Source organism: Phoenix dactylifera, chromosome 14 (assembly GCF_051530095.1).
Source record: "Phoenix dactylifera cultivar Ajwa chromosome 14, Ajwa_hap1_PhDact_Kaust_v1.1, whole genome shotgun sequence".
In the NCBI taxonomy this organism is placed as follows: Eukaryota; Viridiplantae; Streptophyta; class Magnoliopsida; order Arecales; family Arecaceae; genus Phoenix; species Phoenix dactylifera.
This window is the reverse complement of record NC_143203.1, coordinates 20,188,129-20,209,982: the sequence shown is the minus strand read 5'-3', so window position 1 is coordinate 20,209,982 and position 21,854 is coordinate 20,188,129. Positions and strand designations below refer to the sequence as shown.

Below are 21,854 nucleotides of genomic sequence, written 5' to 3'. Positions count from 1 at the left end.
AATTTTCTATCCACTATTCTTTGTCATCATTTATTTCAATGGGATAATGACATATTTATATTTTCAAAAGACCATAGTAAAATGATATTATATATTTTTACAAGCATGTACTCTAATAGTGATTTTACATAAAAGAATTGTTTTTTTTTATATACAATGGCTACTCACACCATTCTAGCATGAGTACAATCAGAGTCGAGAAAGAGAGTGGGGGCATCAGATCATGTACCTCTCCAAAATGATAGGCAGCGAAGGAGGCAATTCAGTTTGCCACTCTGTTCACCTTCCGATACACATGAGCAGCTTGAAATGAACCACAATCTCTCTCCAACCTTTGGATATATCTGAGCAATAGTTGGCCATCGCCCCACCGATCTACTTCTCGAATCCACTTGATCACCGTAGCAGAATCCCATTTCAGGAAGATGTTATTAGCTTCTAGAATATTCTTCGCGAAGGTGATACCCTCTCATGCTGTCCTAAGCTTTGCTTCTATAACTATCATGTCACAAGTGTGAAGTCCTCTAATAGCAATCAGCCTGGAGTTATGATCCCTAATCATAACACTGATTCCTCCTCTATCTTCACTTGTCGACACACTACCATCGAAGGTCACCTGGAGATAGCTAGAGGGTGGAGGCTTCCATGAGACAAGAGTAAATTTCGGCGATGTGGGAGCCCAAAATATCCCCAGTCCTCCCGGATGAGATCGCTATTGTAACATTAAGAAGAATTGTTAATAGTTTATTCTTTTAGTGAGCAAGATTATCTGTCCATATATAAATCTTAAGAGGAAAAGTATCAAGCAAGAAGGGCTAGAACTGAGGCAAGAAGCAAAAACCACGCAAAATTAAAATGGATTCTGTAGTCATTTGGCAACAGCCCTTTCTTTTTGTTGTGTGGATAAATGAAGCTATAAAAGAGTTAAAACACTACCAACATTGCACCAACATCTTACGATATTAGTGTCTTTTCTCAAAGACAGAGCTAACAACAAATACTGTGAGATTTCAAAAAGAATATTTAGAATGTATAGATAAAGATTTGCAGTAACATTGATTAGAGTATCACACCAAAATACTAAATCTGCTCATCAAAATTGTTGGGGAAAGAAGGAAATTGCTATAAAAACATTCCTGTGTAGATTTTTTGAATAGGCATGAACAGCTAAGATAGGACTTCAGTAGTGTCATGTTACAAATGGATGTGTGGTGGAAGAATTCTTCTTCTACTTTCTTTTTTTTTAAAAAAGATAGAAGCTAAGGGTAAAGGTTATTTTAGGCTGCACGTTGGACCGCCTTAATATATACAGTCCATATGCACATGGAATTCGCATCACACATTAAAAAGAAGGGAAAAAAGGGTTCAAGCGTGCTAATAGAAATAACCGTTATAAGAATGAAGAAAATTCAACTTTAATCAAGGAATAGTAGTTCTGTGTTTGGAGGTCTTGTTAATAACATGTCATAGGGCTGTAAATTTTAGACAACTAAATCTGAGACCTGCTAATCCTGGAGTTACATACAAATAAATTAAAAGAAAAGAAAAAAAGAAAAGAGTTGATTTAGAATGAAAAAAAAAGAAAAACGTTGATTTGGTAGGTTGCAAGAAGGAAGCATGGAATAGAAGCTTTAAGCCAATAGAAAGAAAGATAAGGACTACTTTTTCTTCTCTCTCTCTCTCTCTCTCAAATATAAAATAAAATAAAAATCTGTCCACAGTGTTACTTGGGAAACTTTTTATCATGCATTATTAAGAAAAAAAAGAGAGAGCAATATAACCTTTCTGCCACAATATATATATATATATATATATATAAATATATATATATATATATATATATATATATATATATATATTGCATAAATACTCTTCTACAAATTTAAATTTGTATGAATACTCTTTTAAAATTTATATTTATTTTTATATTATTATAAAATACTATTTTTTACAAATGCCCCTATATTTATTTTTATATCCTCATAAAATACTATTTTTTCACAAATGCTCCTAGATTTTTCAAACACCGTTAATAAAAACCATATTTACTTTAATTTAAAATAAAATAAAATTTTGAAATTATTTTTTTCATCATTATTTTATTATTTTTTTGCACATCTATTTATTAAAAATATTTTAATTATTTTTAATTAACAATTATTAATTTTTTAACAAAATTAGACAGTGAAGATACATATAAAAAAAGAAGGATAAAAAAAAAGTTGAATAGCAAAACAAATATTTTACAAGAGTATACATATAAATATCAATTTTAAAAATTATTCATGCAAAATTGGGTATATAGACAAATATTTACGCAAAAAAATTCTAAAAAATATAATGATTCAAGAAACAATATTATTCACCAGTAACACTGGTGTTACTGTGTGTACAATGGATTCATATTGACAACAGGATGACATAAAACCACGTAGGCAGAACTAGTCGGCTGAACACTGTTAAACTTCACTGTCTGAATGATCCACGTTGGCAGAACTAGCTTTGATATCTTGAAAAATATTATACATATCAAGATACGTTAAGGTGACTTACCACAACAAGTAAATATTTATTAAAAAAAATAAAGTGGCCCACCAGAATCCACAGCCGTATCCAACCCATCCGCAGCCATCACGGCAAACTACCAGCCCAGATCCAAAGCAAATCTAAGCGAGAGAGCGGCATCATTTGGTGAAAGGTCCGATCTACCATCTCACCGGCGAATCGTTCAACGCAAGCCGCGGGCTTCCTTCTTCTGCCCTAATCTGTTAACGCCGTGAACCCGGAACACGGTAAACGACGACGGGCTTCCCCAAGAAAGAAGCCGTACCTCCCGTAAAGGACGTGATGGGACCGTACTTCTGTTTCGGAAAAGAGGTACGGCCGTCGCATACCTAGGGCTCGCGGAGCTTGCAGTCTAGGGCAAAGGAAAGAAGCGGCGGGGATTCGCTGATCGGACGGTAGATCGAGGCCTTTCGCCAGACCATGCCCCCGGCCCTTTTCTTCTCCCTCTGATGCACGGTGGATGGAGAGGGATGCTGCTGCGCGAAAGGCTCGAAGGGGAGGCGGAATGGGAGGAAGGGTCTTAATTTATTGTGGCCGGGGAAGGAGACGTCTCGGGTTAGGATCCCCTGGATCCGTTGGAACGAGATCGGACGGCTGCGAGTGGGTTAGGGTTTTGGAGGATGGGGAATTAGGATTTCCTCCGAGTCTCGTTATCTTAAATGGGCTGGGCCCTAGACGAGGTGCCCATAGAGCTCGGGTTAGCCCAAAATGAACCTGGGCTCGAGTCGGCATGTCACCATAAGTTCTGGATTTTAGTAATTGGAAAGAATGGATTGCTGCCACCAAGGTGGTAGCCTAGTGGTACTGGGCGGGGATTCTAACCTCATGGTCCCAAGTTCGAGTTGCTGTGGTGATGATTAAAATGTGGCTTCGGCCATTGCTTGGACATGAGGTATCCCCAGAGGGATAGCTGAGCCGGCACCACAGGTGCTCAACACAGGGCCATTTCTGACTGTCCGCATCAAACATTCGCTTGGTGGAGTGGGGGGCCCAGTGGGGCCTGCTACGCGGGGGTGGGCTTGTCCCTTCCTCCCCCCTACCTCTTTTTTTAAGCAAAAAAAAAAAAGAAAAAAAAAAGAATGGATTGCTTTCTGATTCATTACTGTATGGAGCTTGAATTTTCGAGCTGGCATTATACCAATGAACAAATTATTCTTTTAACAATTTGATCTAAATTAATTTTTGTTGTATGGCTATGCATATGTCGCTCCCTTAGTTATAACAGCATGAGCTTGTCAATTGAAATTATTTGATTCGATCTAAAAGAAAGGGAATGATGAATGCAAGCGGGGGAGAGAGACTAAAAAGAAAAGGAGAAAGTTGGGGGCATTATTATGACAATATATATATATATATATCCAAAAAAATTGCGGATTATCATGACACAATTTCAATAGATCCTGAAAGAAACTGGATTAAATAAGAAAGCATCACACTGAAAATGTCATAGCTAATCATCAAAATTATCCCATATAAGCATGAGTTTTGCATGAGTTATTTATAAATAAAATAAAATTGGTTGCTAAATTATTTGAAAATTTTAAATCTTATAATGATCCAATAAAAAAATTACATTGGTTATATTAATTTTGAGACAAGTATGTGTCATCGAGCATTTATTAACTAATTTTACCTATATACACTATGATGACATGCTTTATTTTGCTAATCAATTGGGCCCATGCAAATATGACAATAGGTAATTAAAGAAACACTCATGCAGTATGTTGATTTTGTCTAAAACTTGAATTAAGCAAAGTACTTAAGGTTCGGAGTGAGTTGGACCAACTTGAGGGATAAGGCCATCTACGGCCCAGCCCAGCCCGGCCCAGCCCATCCGCTGGGCGCAGTACGAGAAACCCTAGGATCATTTCTAAAGCGATAAGATATATAAGCCTCACCCGTCGCTTTTCCCACTCCTTCCGGAGGGAGGCGGCGAGGGGAGAGGGAGAGAGAGAGGACGAAGATGGTTTCTCTGAAGCTCCAGAAGCGGCTCTCCGCGAGCGTCCTCAAGTGTGGACGGGGAAAGGTCTGGCTCGATCCCAATGAGGTCAACGAGATCTCCATGGCCAACTCCCGTAAGCTCTCCTCTCCTTTCTTCTCCTCTTACCGGTCTTATGACCCATCTAGTGTTTATGTTTATCCTTTTCATCATACCTTCTGCTGGAATCGGGTGTTTCGATATCTTTATGAGTCTTCTTTTGAAGATCGGCCGGCACTGCGATTTTGTTTTTTCTTATAGTCTTGTCGTTACTTTTTTATGAGATTTATACTCTTGATTTACTCGAAAACATATTCTTTCTTGTTTAGAATAATTTAAATCAAACCAATTACTTCGTATTTGTTATGTCTAGATTTTTTTTTTTTAATGTTGCATGACTGAGGGTAGAGTTTGTCGGTGGGAGTTGGGATTTCGGGATCGTGAGTTTTAACAGTTATGTTGATGTGATTTTCTATCTTTGTGCGGACTTGTTATTTGATCATCTTAAATAAGATGGATAAGATGTTATTTTTCCGTCATGCTGAGGTTCATATGATCACTGCTTCATGGCTCTTTACTGAATGAGTAGTTGCAAAGGGGAGAACATTAGAATAGCAGTATAATCTTTTAAGTTGATCCTCTTAACTATTGCTTTCGGGCACTTCTGGCTTTCCTGTAATGTTTTGTAATGTTTTAATGTAGAATCTTTTCTTGGTCATGATGAATAGCATACCTTGGCGTACTCTGTTGTGTCTACGGTTGATGTTCAATATGTTACTGCTAGATGAAGTTCATGATGAAGCTCTAGTTTTTGATCCTTGCTATGATTCCAATTGCTAATATACTATGTTTCTCTGATCCTACACGAATTTTGAATCAGTCCAGGAATTTTATTATTTCTTTTATGCATTTAAGCATTTAATTTGTAAAATTTCCATGTCAAGTGGTCAATCATTCGATCCAAGCTATTTAAAATAAAATTGCTGTTGGCTTGGATAAAACATTAGCAGATTTTGCACAAGTGACCTGTTCATTCATGACTTAAATGAGTTGGTAAGTTAAAAGACATGTCTGATGCTAATGACTATTTTTTGTCAAAGGATGTTTTTCACTTTGGCATTTCTGATGTGAAATTTCACTGAAGTGAGTTAGATTGACTTCAAAACTTGCTATGTAGAGCATATGCACCCTTATTTTGCACCTTTCTTTTCCTTGCGAGGGGGCGGTATCTTTCAAATATTAGTTCTATCAACACTCTTCTGAAATGCTCCTGGAGCTTCATATTACTTTATATAGGTTATAATCTGGAGCACTTGTTGGCCACCTAATTTGTAGACTTCTTTGTTATTCCACAAACCATGGTGTTGCGTTCATGACAAAAATCATTCTTGTATTCAATCATCGGTTCAGGATGAGTCCTAAAGAATTTGCCAAATTTTGAATGTTATATCCTCCTTAAGAGTATGGCTTTGCTTGTTATGATTTCTGCGAAGTTAACATGTTTATTTTTGCTAATACAATTGCATAGATTGTAAAAGATTTTCTTAATTGGATTTAATATTAGTCTACAGCTTTCTAAGGAGATTTGCAGGAGGAAGAACTTGGAATTTCAATAATATTTTAACTTATAGTTTAATTATAAAAAAATATGCTTCAATAATTTTATCGGTCAAGCTAGCATGTAAGCCTTTAGGAAGTATTTAAAATTTACAAACTCTTGGTAAAAGAATTCTATTATGTACTGTGTTATTATTTTTAAATTATTATACGTGACAAAGTTTTGTAACTTGTTTAAACTTGTAAATTTACCTGATTATTGACTCAAAGGAAACATTTTCTCAGTCGCCAAGTTGACTTGCTGAAGCTGAATGTATAAGAGAAGATGAACTGAGAGAGTCACCAGTCTTCCAAAATCCGAAGAAATTGACTTTTGGCAAGTTTGAGAAGAATAAGCCACTAATGTTTTATTTGTTGCATTATGAAGCATATGATTGATATGGTGGATTTCTAAATCTACTCTAGGATTTATGATTTACTCTAGGATTTATAATTTGTGGTGTTTTTTAGAGAACTCTTGTTCATGTTCACGCCGGAGTGCTGAGGTTGTTCCCACCATTGAAGTCAGAGTCTGGGTGTGGGCCCGCTTGCTAATACTTACTAATAGGGTTCCGAATGAAAAAGACCAAAAAGTGCTTCATTTCGTTGGTTCTCAAAACGGTAGGAAATGTTAAGATGTCAGGCATGGGTAAGAAAATACTTTCTTCTGTGGTGCTAGATTTGATCTGTTTTTGTTAAGTATACAAAATCTTACATATATCGAGGAAAATGAATCAAGTCTAGTCATAATCTATCGGTTTAAAAACCATGTTATGACCTTTTCTTGTACCAAACAGCTTTTTGGCTCATTTTTAAGCAAAATATTCTCTTTGTTGTCTAGGAGTAGCATACATGATACATGTTGCTTATCTCATTGTTGGGATAAGATTTAGAGAAGTAAGAAAAGAGGCTAAAGGAATCAGTATATCATCTTGAATGGATACATCATTTAGATTGGGTTTTTTAATTGAAATATTGTCACTGAATGTTAACTAATACACCCTTTCTGTCACTGGATGCAATGTATGGAGACATTGTCTAGAGGAATGGATTATCAAATCATGTGATTTGTTTACAATATTTTCCAGTAAGTTTGATGCTAAATCTCTTTCTATCTCCTCCGATATTTTTTTCACCAATGCCCTCCCCCTTCTCTTGAAAAAAAGAAGGAAAAAAAAGAAGGAAGATGTTGGTGGAAATCATTGTCCTTCCTGACCGGCTACCTCCTTTCTTCTTCTTTAGAGTACTGCTTCTTTCACTATCATCGTTATGAGGGTTCATTATTTTCTTCATGGTGGCCTTATTTTTGAGGGATGACATAAGAAAGAGTTCTGGTCCTTAATGTTGCATATGAAGATCTGACATCATTCTCCAAGAATACTAGAAGCTGAAGATCCGATTTTACTGCTTTGAGTGATAATTTCAGGCTTATGCACAGTTCCTTGATATGTATGCATCTGCATTCACTGGTTTGTGGGCCTAGTTGAATTTCTTGGGGCATCAGTTTGTCTGAATGCTGTTTATGATGGGTAATTAAATGTTTTCTTGGCATGGGAATAGTTTTTGTGATCTGGATCTTGAATGATTTCTATGCTTGTCAATGCAGGTCAGAATATAAGAAAGCTGGTCTGTTCACTGGTTTGTAGGCCTAGTTGAATTTATTGTAGCATCAGTTTGTCTGAATGTTGTTTATGATGTGTAATTAAATGTTTTCTTGGCATTGGAATAGTTTTTGTGATCTGGATCTTGAATGATTTCTATGCTTGTCAATGCAGGTCAGAATATAAGAAAGCTGGTGAAGGATGGATTTATCATTAGGAAGCCCATGAAAATTCACTCACGGTCTCGTGCAAGGAGAGCGCTGGAAGCAAAGAGGAAAGGACGGCATTCTGGATATGGTATATCTGTACTAAATGAGAATGTGCAATGTATATCTGACTTTAAGTTAATTTTATTCATCGATATTTCTAATGCTGCAGGTAAGCGCAGGGGTACAAGGGAAGCTAGGCTTCCCACAAAGATCCTCTGGATGAGGAGGATGCGAGTTCTGAGGCGTTTGCTGCGAAAGTACCGTGAGTCAAAGAAGATTGACAAGCATATGTATCATGACATGTACATGAAAGTGAAGGGCAATGTCTTTAAGAACAAGAGGGTGCTGATGGAGAGCATTCACAAATCCAAAGCTGAGAAGGCAAGAGAAAAGACTTTATCTGACCAGTTTGAAGCGAAGCGGGCAAAGAGCAAGGCAAGCAGAGAAAGGAAGCTTGCCAGGAGAGAGGAGCGTTTGGCTCAGGTGAGATAAAGTTTTATTTCTGCCTGTTTGTTCAGTTGTGGATTCTACCGTCGAATGAACAAAATTAAGGTTTTCTATTCCATTATTTGATTTTTACTTATCAGTTTTAAAGGAATAACTTCTCAAGAGGAGGCCTGTTAGATCCTAATGCACCTAATGCTCGATAGTTATCATCAAATTGCCATCAAGAAAATTTGTATGATGAGGATGCCTGCATAAGTTCAAATGTATGGATTCCTCATCGACATATATAATTGCACTCACCACTTAAATGATTTTTTCTTAAAGAAGTCGCAACATGCATAGTGAACCCATTAGCCTTCCCAGATGGCAGAAGGTTGGTTTTCCAGAAGGTTACAAAGAGGTTAGTTCAATTCTGGCCCTCTGGGACTATTAACAGATAAATCAGTTGAGGGAAAAAAAGGAGTGGCTTAAGGTTACAGATGGTCTTGCTGGGCTGGATTTATTGATTAAAGACATGTGGTATTACGGCTCTGTTACGAGGCCCATCTTCCATTATTACGACTCTGTTATGAGGCCCATCTTCCATTATTACGACTCTGTTACGAGGCCCATCTTCCATTGGAGTGTTCATACTCCTATTCTAGCTTGATTGAGTTTTAGAGTGCAAATGCAAATGCTCTTATCATACTTGTAATTGCCAGACAACATTATACTGTCGATTTACCCTTCTGCAGTGGCAACTATTTGATGCTTATCCTAGTAATCCGAGAGTCATTAACATCCTTCAGCCATCCCATGAAAACAAGAATTTGCTTTCATGGTGTAGGTTTTTCTGCCTAAAATTTACAAAAGATTGAACAATCACTTGCTATTGTTAGGCTTTGTCAGGCATTGCAAAAGACTTTTTGGTGGTTGCAGTATGTCTAGTGTACTAGGTTGGGAAACCAACTAATTTTATGTTCTGATTTTTTTTTTCATAGGGTCCTGGAGAGCGGGCACCTGTTGCACCACCTGCGGCTCAACCTGCAGGGTAGGGATTCTTGCCTGTTCTTTTTATGCTTTTAGTATCTATTGGACAGTGGGTTAATGCTGTTTTTCCATTGCAGGGCTCCCAAAAAGGCCAAGTGAAGATCAACTGCAAGTAATGCTTAAGGACAAACTATATTTTGAGTTGCAGGATAGGTATCAGTGGGAAGTAATGAAGCATTGTTTTCTGTCTGTTTTGTTTCTTCAAACCATGAGATGGCTGTTTAAAATACTGCAAGATTTTAGTGGAGTCTTCTTTTTGTGGTTTCTTTGATGTTCTTCTGTCAGGTGTTTGTTAGAGAAACTTGCATGCTTGTTCTTTATTCTCCCCTAAAATTGGAGAGTTCAGAAGACCCTGGAATGTGGTATATGGTTTGTAAACCATGTGAAGACTGTTAGATGGCCATTATTTCTAGAAATTGGCTCACCAAACATCATTCTCTGTGCGAACACTGGATGGTTCTGCAAAGGTATATGCCAGCATCGCAGTGTCATGGTTCCATGCCATGCAATTGATGCTTGCTGGGGTCATCAACTCATCATGATGGGTGATTTATTGACTCGATTATTTTTAAGGTCATCACCCTTAAATATTTGAAGGATAGAGAAGCTTCTGTTCCCATATTTGGTGCTAAGCAGTCAGGCTTTGGTTGCATTCAGAAGACTACATAGTTTTTTTTGCAATGGTGTCGATTATCACACTGTAGAGCTTAAGGTTCAACACTTTTCTTTTGGTGGGAGATTTTTATATAACTCTGGCTCTATCCTAATCTGAGCAACAGAGTGTGATAAATAATGTGGAGCATTTTTGCAGGGTTATGTAAGTATCATGTCTTAAGGGACTCATGGAAGTAGAGCATTTCAGATGTGTTATATAACTAAAGAAAGAACCCCAGCGATTTCAGGTGTGTTATGGGCACGGTCTTTTGCCCTTTTCCATCTGTTTGCCATCTCTCCTCTTCTTTTCAGGGATTAATCATGGGATAAACAGGTTGCCTGTCCGATTGCCTGTCTGAGAAAATTCTAAATAAATGTAAGCAAGCATTGAATTTAGTTTGCATGATGTGTTCCCATCGTGTCGCTAGCTCGACTTGTCAAGATACAAATGAGAATTTAAGCATCAATATGCCCTTTACAATAACTTTGCATTAAGTGAAAATATCTTTGCGTTACGCATCTTTCTTATTTTCTTGGAAAGCTGGAAATGAATTACACAAATTCAGTCGAGTCGAAAATGAGCAAATTTAGTGTATTGTTGCTGTGGCTTATATTTTTCATGACTACGGTGTTAATTTGTGGTTCTAACTAATGATGAAAAATTTTGATAATCTATATGCTATTATCCTTTAAGTTTGAATCTAAATGCCTGTACTAAAGGATATGCTTGTATACTCCGGCTAGTTCAATGGAGGAATAAACCATGAGTATGAAACTATAGATGTCAAAAATCCTTACGGTGTTAATGGTGGCTATTAAGTGGTTACCCAATGTTAGTAACTTGACGGTTGGATAGATGATGATTTGACTTGTTCATAGGCCAATATGAGATATGTCTCATTCTTTTAGACACAAGCTTATGAGAAAATCAACATGGCATCATAGTTCTATGTAGCATATGGAGCGCCAACATGGCATAGTAAAGGATTGTGCGGAACATCTATTGCTTTATTTTGTGCATCAGATAGAGGAAGTATCTTGATAGATTCTGACATGTTGGTTTTGTAAAATGATTATATGTAATAGGAGTTACCTCAAATTTCAAACATAATATATTCAACACCAAAATTTCATCACCGATGAGAAAATTAATAAACCTTAGGTCTACCAAACAAAGAAATAGCTTACCCGCTTGAAAATTCTTAAAATAAATAATGATAAAAATATCATTTTTACAACATGAATTAAGTAAAAATATAAAATATATTTATTTTTCAGATTTTATTACACAAGTGCCACAGAAAACAAGCAAATAAATATCACTTTTATCAATTACTTGTTTACTAATTACCAACTAGAAGTCGGGACATTTTGGCAAATTATTAAATACACCTGATGCTGCCGTAGGCGGTCGCACAATTATTCATATATAGAGCTACTGAGATCGTCTCCATATTTGTCCCTTCCACAAATTCCTCCAACTCCAGTAGCCGCCGATTTCCATCTCTCTCTCTCTCTCTCCCTCTCCCTCTCTCCGCCACGATCTCCATCTCTTATGGAGATCCACTGATCCGCCCCATGGCCAATTGCCTCGCCCAACTCCAAACCATCAAGAACTCCTGCGATCACCTCATCATCGCTGGTAAAACCCTAACCCTTCCCCTCTGCAAGAAGACCCTAGATTTGCCCCCTTCATCCCTTTCAACGTTAATTCTTTGTCATTTCCTTTCTTGCTTGTTGGGGAGTTCTTGTTTCATTTCTACTCGAAGATCCTAGATCTGTCGACTGTAGATCTGTAATAGTTTAGTTTTTTTAGGGCTTCCTTGGGCTTGTGGGCCTGCCTGAAGAGGTCAGGCCCAAAGCCATCATGCTCTGTGGCATGATGCAGCGGAGAAGAAGACCCCAATAGGAGTCTTCTTTCTCCTCCGATTCCGGCAGAAATCGAAGATATCCAGGCAATCTAAGTTTGAGTAGAACTCTAGGATTTTGCCTATTTAACTCATTCTCTGTTGAAAGCCATCACTGGTTTCTCCAAGAATCGCCGCCGATCTTGACGATTCTTCTTCGAATCTCCTCTCCAATTCATCGCCGGAAGGGGCCGTCAGAACCTCGCCGGACCGAGGTGAGTGTTGTTTGCCTTCCTCTCATTTTTCTAGGTTTATAGCCGTCCTTTTGGGTTTAAGCTGGCTAATCACCGAGATTTAATCCAAAATAAGGCTGCCCTGTTTTGGTGTTTCTTCCTCCTATGTTTGCTGCCGCTGGCTGCTGGAAAAAAGCCGAACCTTGCCGCCTCCTGGGGACCCCTGAGATCATGTGGTGGTGGGTTAGGGGAACAACCATGATTAGGCCGAGTTGATCCGTTCTTTGATGATCCGCCTCCTTTTTTCCTCCTTGCACCAGTTGACCACCGTTGCAGGCGATGCCTTGGCAGAGAGACCGCCCTGGCTGCCGCCACAGGAGCTGACTGCCTTGGCCACTTGGTGGCTGCCACCCTCGTAATCCAAGAAGAAAAAAGGAGAGACATGCTCTCCCCTCTTTCGACAAGGAAAAGAGCTTTCTTTCTTTTCTCTCTCTCTCTCTCTCTCTTCTCTCTCATCTCTTAATTTTCTTTCCAGAACCCAATATCTAGTCGTGTCGACTTGATCTACGAGCTCGAGTTGACCTATGTAATTGGCCCCAATCTGCCTCTAGTGTCCGAGCTGTCTACTGGATTGATCATTCTGACCCTGTTGAATATTCTTGATGAGCCATGTTGATTAATTTTGGCCCTGATTAGTCTGATTTATTGAGCAAATTATTTAGAGCTGACATATAAAACCACCGTACACCCAGTCATGTTATTTCATATTATTTTATTAAGATCATCAATTAGACATTAATTTTGTTATTAATATTTGAAATGGGTATAGTGGAGCCGTCTAACGAAATCTGATGGTCTAAAACAAAAGAGGTAGGTAAATCTTATACTCTTTACTAGTTTTCGAACTTGTAAGTAATCTTGACACTCCTTATTAGTTTTAAAATTTACATATTTTTCATGCTTATGGTACTAAATATTGATGATGTCAATTTTTCTTAAATTTAAGAATCAAGCATACGATATTCTAAAACTCATAATTTATTACAAAATAATGGTTTCATGAATATTTTAATATTAATAACTTGTTTATGAATTATGAGATACATATTTATGAAAATTAAATTTTTCTTATGAAAAATAATTTTATGATTATTCATTCTTCTGTTAAACGCTTATTTATAGAATATGAACTTTATAAAACCTCGACCAATCATCCCAGTCTTGTTGAATGTTCTGAAAACCTTCATTGATAAACCATGCTAATTAATCTTGTTCCTAATTCAGTTCGATTTATTGAACGAATTGTCTAAACTTGATCCACATGAACCACTGTGCACCTGGTCAAGTCTTCTAATATTATTTTATTAAAATCATCAATTAGAAATTAATTTGACTATTAATATTTTAAAATAGGTCTAGCAGAGTCGCTTAACGAAGTCGGATAGTCTAAAATACTAGAAGTAAGTAAATCTTATACTCATTACTAGTTTTCAAACTTATAAGTAGCCCTGACATTTCTTATTAGTTTTCAAATTTTCATATATTTTTCATGCTTATGATCCTAAATATTGATGATGCAATTTTAAAAAAAATTAAGGATCAAATATACGGTATTATGAAACTCATAATTTATTACGAAATAATAATTTCATGAATATTTTAATATTAAGGAGTTGTTTATGAATTATGAACTACATATTTATGAAGATTGTATTTTTTTTATAAAAAAATAATTTTATGGTTATTCATTCTTCTGTTAGAACACTTATTTATAGACTATGAACTCTATAAAGCCTGGACCGATCACCTCGGCTCTGTTGAATGTTCTTAAAACCTTCATTGATGAACTGTATTGATTAATCTTGGCCCTAATTGAGTCCGATTCATTGAGCAAATCGTTTAGACCTGACCCACATGAAACCACCATACGCTTGGTCAAGTCTTCTCATATTATTTTATTAAGGGCCCGACAAATCTTTGTTTGTTCAAAGGGCGGAGCCCCTCCTCCAGCCCTCCACGGCCCTTCAGTGGCCTTTGGCGGCTCTCCCTCTTTCTCCCTCTCTTTTTTCCTCTCTTTCCTTCTCCTTCTCCCCCTCCTCCTTCAGTTTCCTCTCTTTCCTTCTTCCCCTCCTTCTCCGGTTTCTTATTTTGAATGCCGAAACCGACCCAATTTACCGTCAGCATGGTTAGGTACGCTCCGAACCAAGCAGTTCGAGACGGTGCTGCACTCCCTGGATCTCACTAATATCAACTCCACTGCATACTATTCTGTTAGGCATCAACAATGTGAGGAACAGCAGAAGGTTCATTCTTGCCTGCACGCCCAAGTCTATCCAATCACTGCTTTTTCGCATCTACCACTTGCATTTATAAGGTTTTTCTGACAGACCAGCAGGACATAGATATAGATAGTCAAAAGAATCTCAAACAAACCACAATCCAGAACAATTCTGAAACCTTTTCGGTAGATATAGGTAGTGAAAACTCACAAGAAGCAAGTTTCTTCTCTTCAATACAAAAGGCAATACCATGTAAGTAAGGGATTGCTAACAACAAGAAATTGGTTATACCACACACGAAAAATTCATAAAAGGCAGATGCAACATAAAATAAGATTTAACGTTCAACAAATAAGAAAGAAAACAGAACATGCATACACTTTCTGAAGAAGTTTGTAGGTTGTAATGAATCATATGCAGAAACTAAGTTTCATAACAGTATATTTCAACACTCAATATTGCATATTACGATGCCACCATCCCCACTTATCAATCATAGCTAGCATTCAGAAACTTCAGCAACTCATTGCGGTTGTTTTCTGCCAGCTTGTCTTCCTTTGTTTTCTCAACCTTCAGCATAATCTAGAAAAAATAATAGAAGTCTAGGAATAATTTGATCTTCAAAAGTTTCTAGCAATATATCAATGAATAAAAGTTCGCACCTTTTTGCCAGACACGGCACTGCGTCGAACGCCATCCTCTTTGTCACGACCAAGAAACTGAAGAATATAAGAAATTTCTTTTTAAATAGAAAGAATTTAATGAAATCCCTATAAAGCCTGAAACGAAGACTCTTGATTTCAAGTACCTTTGAAAGCTGGACAGGACTGCTGCACCGCTCAGGCTGCAGCTTCTATATTTAGCTCCCATAGCCAAAATCACCAAGCCAACATGATACCCAGCAAGCCAATCCAACATCCAGTTACCCGTTTACATACCCCAGCTCCAATGTCAAAGAGCCAACCCAGAAACAAACAGCAAGTAATATAAGATTCCCTTGCTATAAGTTTAAAAATCCTGGAAATACTATCATGTTGCTTTTTATTTATATACAGATGAAATGAAGATGCACAATATGCAGAATGGCAATTCTAACTATCAATAGAGGTGGCAAAAATTTTGCCAAAGCAATATTGTTAACTATTGACTTGGTTATCATGGATCAAAGCTAGAATAGTCTACATCATTAATCTCCAAATTCGTACATCTGTTATGCACCTTAATCTCCAAATTCTACAAGTATATTTAAGCTAACTAAGATATCGCGAGCTCAAATATGCCATCATCCTTAACAACCCACTAAGTCTAGAGGACAATCAAAAAGCACCTGAATATTTTCCCAAAGAAACCTATATATAACATAATAACCTACCTCTTTACGCTTCTGTTTGTGCTGTTTGTGCCTCTTGCTTCGGTCTTTATCCTTGGTCTAACAACAAATATGGAGATAAGAACTTCAAAAAAATGCATATGATGCTTGAGAAACTTTGAACATAGATGTGTTAATAATAATACCCAAACGCATATCAGGACGCACCTTCTTTGATCTTTCATCATGCTTGTGCTTCCTCGGACGATTTGATGCCTCGTATCCACTATCAGAAGAGCTCTCACTGCTGCTGTAAAATCATGATCAATGTTCAATACTATATTAACACCTAGACAAATGAATGATAAAACTCTACAGAGATGAAAGAAATCATCACAAAAATCACAAATGCTGGGTCATGAATATTCTAAAGATAGAAAGCCGTTCTATGGTAAGAAAATTTTGCAGCTTTCCCATAGAACCCATAAATTTGTATTGTGCATTTCAGATGGTCCTCATCATTGGACAATCATGACTGACAAAAGTTTGTCTCATCAACAAGAAGTATACTGTGGACTCACAACTCTAATTCAAGAAGATTCCTCAAAAGGATTGAGGAAAAATTCTATAACTGGTTGTTCACATGACATCTCCAACAGAACTGGTGTTAGATCTCCTGTCAAAAGACTGAGAAGCCAAGCTGGTGAGTGAACAAGGACCACCATTTGGAACAAACAGCCTAAGCTTATGCACCAAGAAGATGATTCTTCAGAATTTCATGCACCCAGAAAAATCAATCATGTTTTGATGCAGGGGATCACATTCATCTCTAAGGCACAAGATTTAACTAAACAAATGAAAATGATCCCCAAGTCCGTATCTTCTGTCAGCCTCCAATACATTAGTTTGATAGGAAAAGCATTACCCTTGCGAATCCTTCAATAAAAACCCTTACGAATTCCAGAAATCCACTTGTAGCAAGAAATATTCTAATTCACATATTCAAACCAAAATAATTCAACAACATATGAAATCAAACAGAAGGCCTCAAAAACCAATCTTTAATAGAAATTCTCAACTTTCCAGCCACGAATGTCCATTACATATTGGAAAGGAAGATTCTGCATTAAAGAGACGAGATTCCGACCGAATTAAAAAAAAGCCACAATCCTGACTCTAATCTTAAAATTCCTTATAAAGACCGATTAGGCTAAAGAAGCGACTCGCCTGTAACTATCGATGTATGAAGAAGAGGAGTCGCTGGGAGATCGGTGTCTCCTCCTCCGCTTCCCCCGAGACCGGTGATCTTTGCGAACCCTAAGGGCGTCTCTGCCCTCACGGCGGCGGCGGCGGCGGCGGCGTCGATCCCGGAGAGAAGAGGAGGAGGAGGAGGATGAATACGAAGAATCCGAAGACGATGCGGACGCCAAGGGCACCATGGCGGACGGGTCGACAAGGGCCGCTTCCGTCCGGTCTTCCTCAAACCCTCGCTCCCCCGATCGAGAATTGCCTCCGGTTAGCGGACCGAATTCTGAAGGCTACCCTTACAAAGCTGCATACCGTATAATGGACGCGGACATGGGCTGGGCCTGTCCATGATGGGCCCACTTTAGATTTTAGATGGCCCAGGCCACATGGACTGGGCCGTATGGCCCATCTGTAGATGTCCGAGGAGAACGTGGCGGAGCCTATTTAAACATAACATATCAATATATTATGATATAATGTAATATAATATTATATTTATAGTATAATATAATAATAAAAATATAAAATATTATAATTATTAGCGTAAATTAATTTTTTATAATATAATAAATTTTTAACTAGGTGATAAAATTGGTTAAATAATTGTTAAAGAAATATTTTGTGTAATTATTATATTTTATCATGGGTATTTAGTCAACAAAACAACTTTCCGATTGGGTCTAAAAGTACTTTTCCGGCAAACTCCAAAATGGAGCCTCTCCTAAATAGCTATTTTAGCTTTTTTAGAAAGCTAAAAACAGCTTTATAAAATTTTTACCAAACACTCCTATTTCATCTAAAAGTATTTTTGGAGAGGCAGAAAGTACTTTTTGGTTCTCTAAAAGCTCCCCCAAACAGGGTCTTAAGAATGACTTGACCCGCAAGCACTAAGATTACTGCAAGGTGTAGGGTGGATGCACATGTGCCATCATGTTATTATTGCAGGCATACATTATATTGTAGCAAAATGATTAATATTCTAATAAAACGAGATTTCGAGCATGAATGTATGAAAGTGAGCACTCCATTTGGTAATCTGTTTCAACTCTCAAGGTTTACAATGCTGCATGATAAGTATTGTGTAACAACTTTGTGAGATCAGGATAGATCCTCTTTAAAAAAACCCACATAAATAAATAAATAAATAGATAGATATATGTAGAGGGTTAAGTATGCAAATAAAAAGATTGGAGGGATTCATATGTAAGTTCGGAAATCACAGGGACTATGCAAAAAAAAACCCTAATAAAATAGAAGTAACTATATGTGCAAAAAAAAGATGGAATATCGTGCCATGATGACATCTCCACAAATTCTATCTTAACCAAAAGCCAAATTGACATCAACATGTTTCGAGAAAAATCATCAACCTTGCGGAAAAAATATTTGCTGCGTAGGTTATAAAATGCGATCAAATCCTGGATAGTAGACCTAAGATAGAAGAATTTAAGCTCCGGCATGTTATTTTGAATTAGTAGTTTGATAGGACTTGTTCCCTTTTGTAAAACTTGTCTTATATTAGGTGAGAATGGTAAGAGAGTAAGTTTTTCCAATGGGAACTTTGAAAACCAGCACAACTAGATGATGAAGACTGAGCAGCCGCGAGAAGTATCTTGACATCTAGCTGCTAGTCCTGTTTAGTTGCTGGAGTTGAATATCTTGAGCCTTCAAAGATGATGCTTGTCTCCGCCGGAATCTAATCTATACTCCAAAGTTAAGCAGGTCAAGGTAACATCATAGATTAACTTGGCAAAGCAAAACTTAGTCTTCTATGATGTCACAATGTGGAACAAAAGTAGTGGGGTTTGCAGGATATCAAGAAGCCTCTCGATGTTTGTTTCTTCTATGAGGGGGAAGAGGGAAGCTGAGTTAATGATGAATTTCTTCCTTCTTTTTGAGGTCAGAGTTGAGATGTATGGAAGCAAACATGGATGGTTGCTACTCTGTAGTATGACTCTTTTATTGAAAAGATAGGATAGGTGCAACCTGAAGAGTTAAAGGGATATGCTAGTGAATGATCAGTAGTTCAGTAAACTTGAGAAGTTACTGTCTACAAAGTTCGATGTACAAAGTTCGATGATCAATTTCATATTTCTTAGAACATATGGTAGCTCAACATGAGTTCTTTTCCTTTACATGATTGCAATGGAGTAGGCCGGCAGAGGGGAGAGAGCTCATTTCAAATTTTTTAATGCAATAACAAATCAGCTGCTTCTTTGGTCTTCTCTAAGCATGGATCATCAAATTTTGGCATCTTACAGAGATTTTGGTTTAGACTTCTTGCTACTGCGACTTCGGCTAGACTTGCTCAAGGAGGTGAGGGATTGGACTTTTTATCTCATGGCTTCAACATTGAATTCTATTTGGCTCTTTTACAGTGTGATGTCAGAGCTTCAATTTCACCCTCATTACCCATAGCACTAGGTCATATATTTTGGTATTTGGTATTCTGGGCACTTTCATCCATCTTTCAAACTTTCTGAACTTATAGGACATTATTCTGGAAACTTACAATGACATTATATATATGCAGCAGGAAGCAGAAAAATTCCAAGAAATGTTTCATTGAGGCAGTAAGATCAGAGACAAAATTAAATCTATCAAAGATCTAGTGGACTATGACTAAAAGACACTCAAAAATATTTTGAAAAGAGTCATCATGATTGGCAGGAAAAAGATTCAATATTTGTAGGATCTAGAATAAATCCAGAATCTCTTCATTTTTTTCAAAATTATTGGGATGCCCCCATCGTTACCAAGGAAAAAATGCAGAGTTTTTGAAAAATAAATTTGTAATTTTAAATAAGTAATTTAATATAACTCATTTGTAATCTTTGTCTAGTTCATTTTATATTCAATAGGAATGATAGGGATGGGTAATCTTGCTGTCCACGATATCAGTTAAATCAGTTCTTGTGATGTTGAACTTTGAAACTCAGAACTAGTAGATGATTTAGACCAGGCAACTGTGAGAAGAGTCTTAATCCTTGGCTGCTATTGTTTTCACCAGCTGAAGTCAAGTTTGTTTGCTTTGGATTAAGAAGGTCAAGCAATTTGACAATTTAACTGCACTGAAAGTAAAGAAGATGATGGTGAATGGTTATGGAGGTGTGTTTCTTCTCCTCCACTGTCCCAGCGATAAAGTATTGAACTCGAGACAGCAAAAGATGGCCTACAATGCATCATGCTTATGAAATTTCACCTGCTGCAGCAAACTTAGTGGTGCTTACAACATGTCTAAAGCTTTTTGATGGTGATGTTTTGTTCTTGAATTGAACCAATAAATGAAGGCAGAGATTCTGAAGCTTTTGAATGCAGAATGCCCTGTTTCTTTTCTGAAAGCAGTAAGGAGAGATTATCAGGGTACATGGAAATTTTCATGGTACGTTAATAGGATTCTTCATGGATGACTTTAGGATGGTAATATCATTTTTTTTATTGGAAGATAGAGTCGATGCAGAGCTGAAAGTTTTATTCATGGTACATAATCCTCAATGACTCGACAAACAGTCATTTAGGAATTCTGAAAAGGTTGACAATGAACTACAGTTGTTCCTGCTGCAGAATTTAAACTGGAAGAAAAGTTTATGAGGGGGGGAAATTTTCCCTTTCCTCGAAAAAACAAACTAGATCTCATCCAAAGGAAGGATGCAGTTTTGCGAAGCCGCTGACATTTGGAAGTCTTTCTTGCTCAATTTTCGTTATCATATTTCTGATTTTCTTTTGACTCAAATAGTTAGGTTCCGGAGATTTTGGTAGCTGTATGTGTCGGTCCGCCAAACCACAGGAACGGCAAAATAAATGGTTCACGAGTCTGATAAACCTGGACGCCATGGAGGCTCTTGTTGACATCACCATTTGTCCTAAAAACTTAGATCGGACTTTTTTTTTTTTTTTTTTTTTAATGGATAAACTTAATATATGAAATTTTTAATAATAGAATTAAAAAGTGGTACCATATTAAAATAGCTATTTATTCTAAAAGCTTAAGCTTATAAAATGAGTTCTAAAGTCCAGCCCGAAGCCTGCGAAAGTCGGCCAGCGTGAGCCATCACCAGTCCAGCTCCGAGTTCGGAAACACTCTCCTCGCTAACCGCCCAAAGATGACTCTGAAATAATAAAAATACCCTCCATCTCAATACCTGGCCGTACGTGCACGAAAAGCTCCATATACATCACAATCACTGGCCTTCCAGCAATCTCACTTGTGAGACCACCAATGCGACGGTGTCTTCCAGTATCTAGCAGCCGTCTGATTGCTTCCTACTGGCACTTATTCATATTTCGGATGGACAAAACGGACCATGAACCTAAGTGGCAATCTCCGTGATTTCATCGGTTATAAGGGTGTATTTCAATAAATGGGTGGCTATACCAATATTGCCATCTTTATTGCTTATGCCATATAGTTGACTTCACAACCATCACCGTTATTACTATCTCTTTACCATATTCCCACCGTCATTATTGTCACTTTTATCATATCACTATTATCACCATCATTACTTTACCGCTACATTTTCTCCGACCCCTACTAAGTACCAACACCGTTGTCTTCTTTATTTCTATGGTTACCATCTTTTTTCATCGTCATTATTTTGTTTATATTTTTAAAAATAATCGACTACAAACATATTTATATTTTTAAAATTTCAAAAATAGAAATAGAGTTTTTATTCTTTTATTTCTTAAAATAAAAAAAATAAAAGTGATATCAAACGATAACTAAATTATTTTTTTACTGGCTTGTTAACTAACTAGGAAAGTAGTTGTAATGGTACTAACTGCATGGATTCGGTGGACTCTCACTGCAAGCCCCAATATCCACAGAATCCACACCCTAGCATATCATATGA

At 37.2% G+C, this 21,854-nt stretch overlaps 2 protein-coding genes across 3 annotated transcripts; one reads left to right on the top strand and one right to left on the bottom strand.

Annotated features, from left to right (window-relative positions):
• The first annotated feature begins 4,453 nt into the window (after positions 1-4,453).
• On the top strand, positions 4,454-9,699 carry LOC103721680 (large ribosomal subunit protein eL19y). Its single transcript, XM_008811981.6, has 5 exons — positions 4,454-4,643; positions 7,918-8,040; positions 8,122-8,435; positions 9,380-9,429; positions 9,506-9,699. Exons 1-5 carry the CDS (start codon positions 4,532-4,534, stop codon positions 9,525-9,527), a joined length of 621 nt encoding a protein of 206 aa, XP_008810203.1. The 5' UTR covers positions 4,454-4,531; the 3' UTR covers positions 9,528-9,699.
• A 5,006-nt stretch (positions 9,700-14,705) lies between these two features.
• Positions 14,706-17,293, bottom strand: LOC103721681 (uncharacterized). Of its 2 annotated transcripts, none has more exons than XM_008811982.5 (6): positions 16,978-17,293; positions 15,979-16,060; positions 15,814-15,870; positions 15,250-15,294; positions 15,104-15,160; positions 14,706-15,023 (listed from the first exon to the last, which is right to left on the bottom strand). In XM_008811982.5, the coding sequence occupies exons 1-6, from the start codon at positions 17,187-17,189 to the stop codon at positions 14,931-14,933; spliced, it is 546 nt and encodes a 181-aa protein (XP_008810204.2). In that variant the 5' UTR covers positions 17,190-17,293; the 3' UTR covers positions 14,706-14,930. The 2 variants fall into 2 exon arrangements, with proteins under 2 accessions (XP_008810204.2, XP_008810206.2); XM_008811984.5 differs by having other exon boundaries at positions 15,979-16,057.
• Between the last annotated feature and the right edge of the window lie 4,561 nt (positions 17,294-21,854).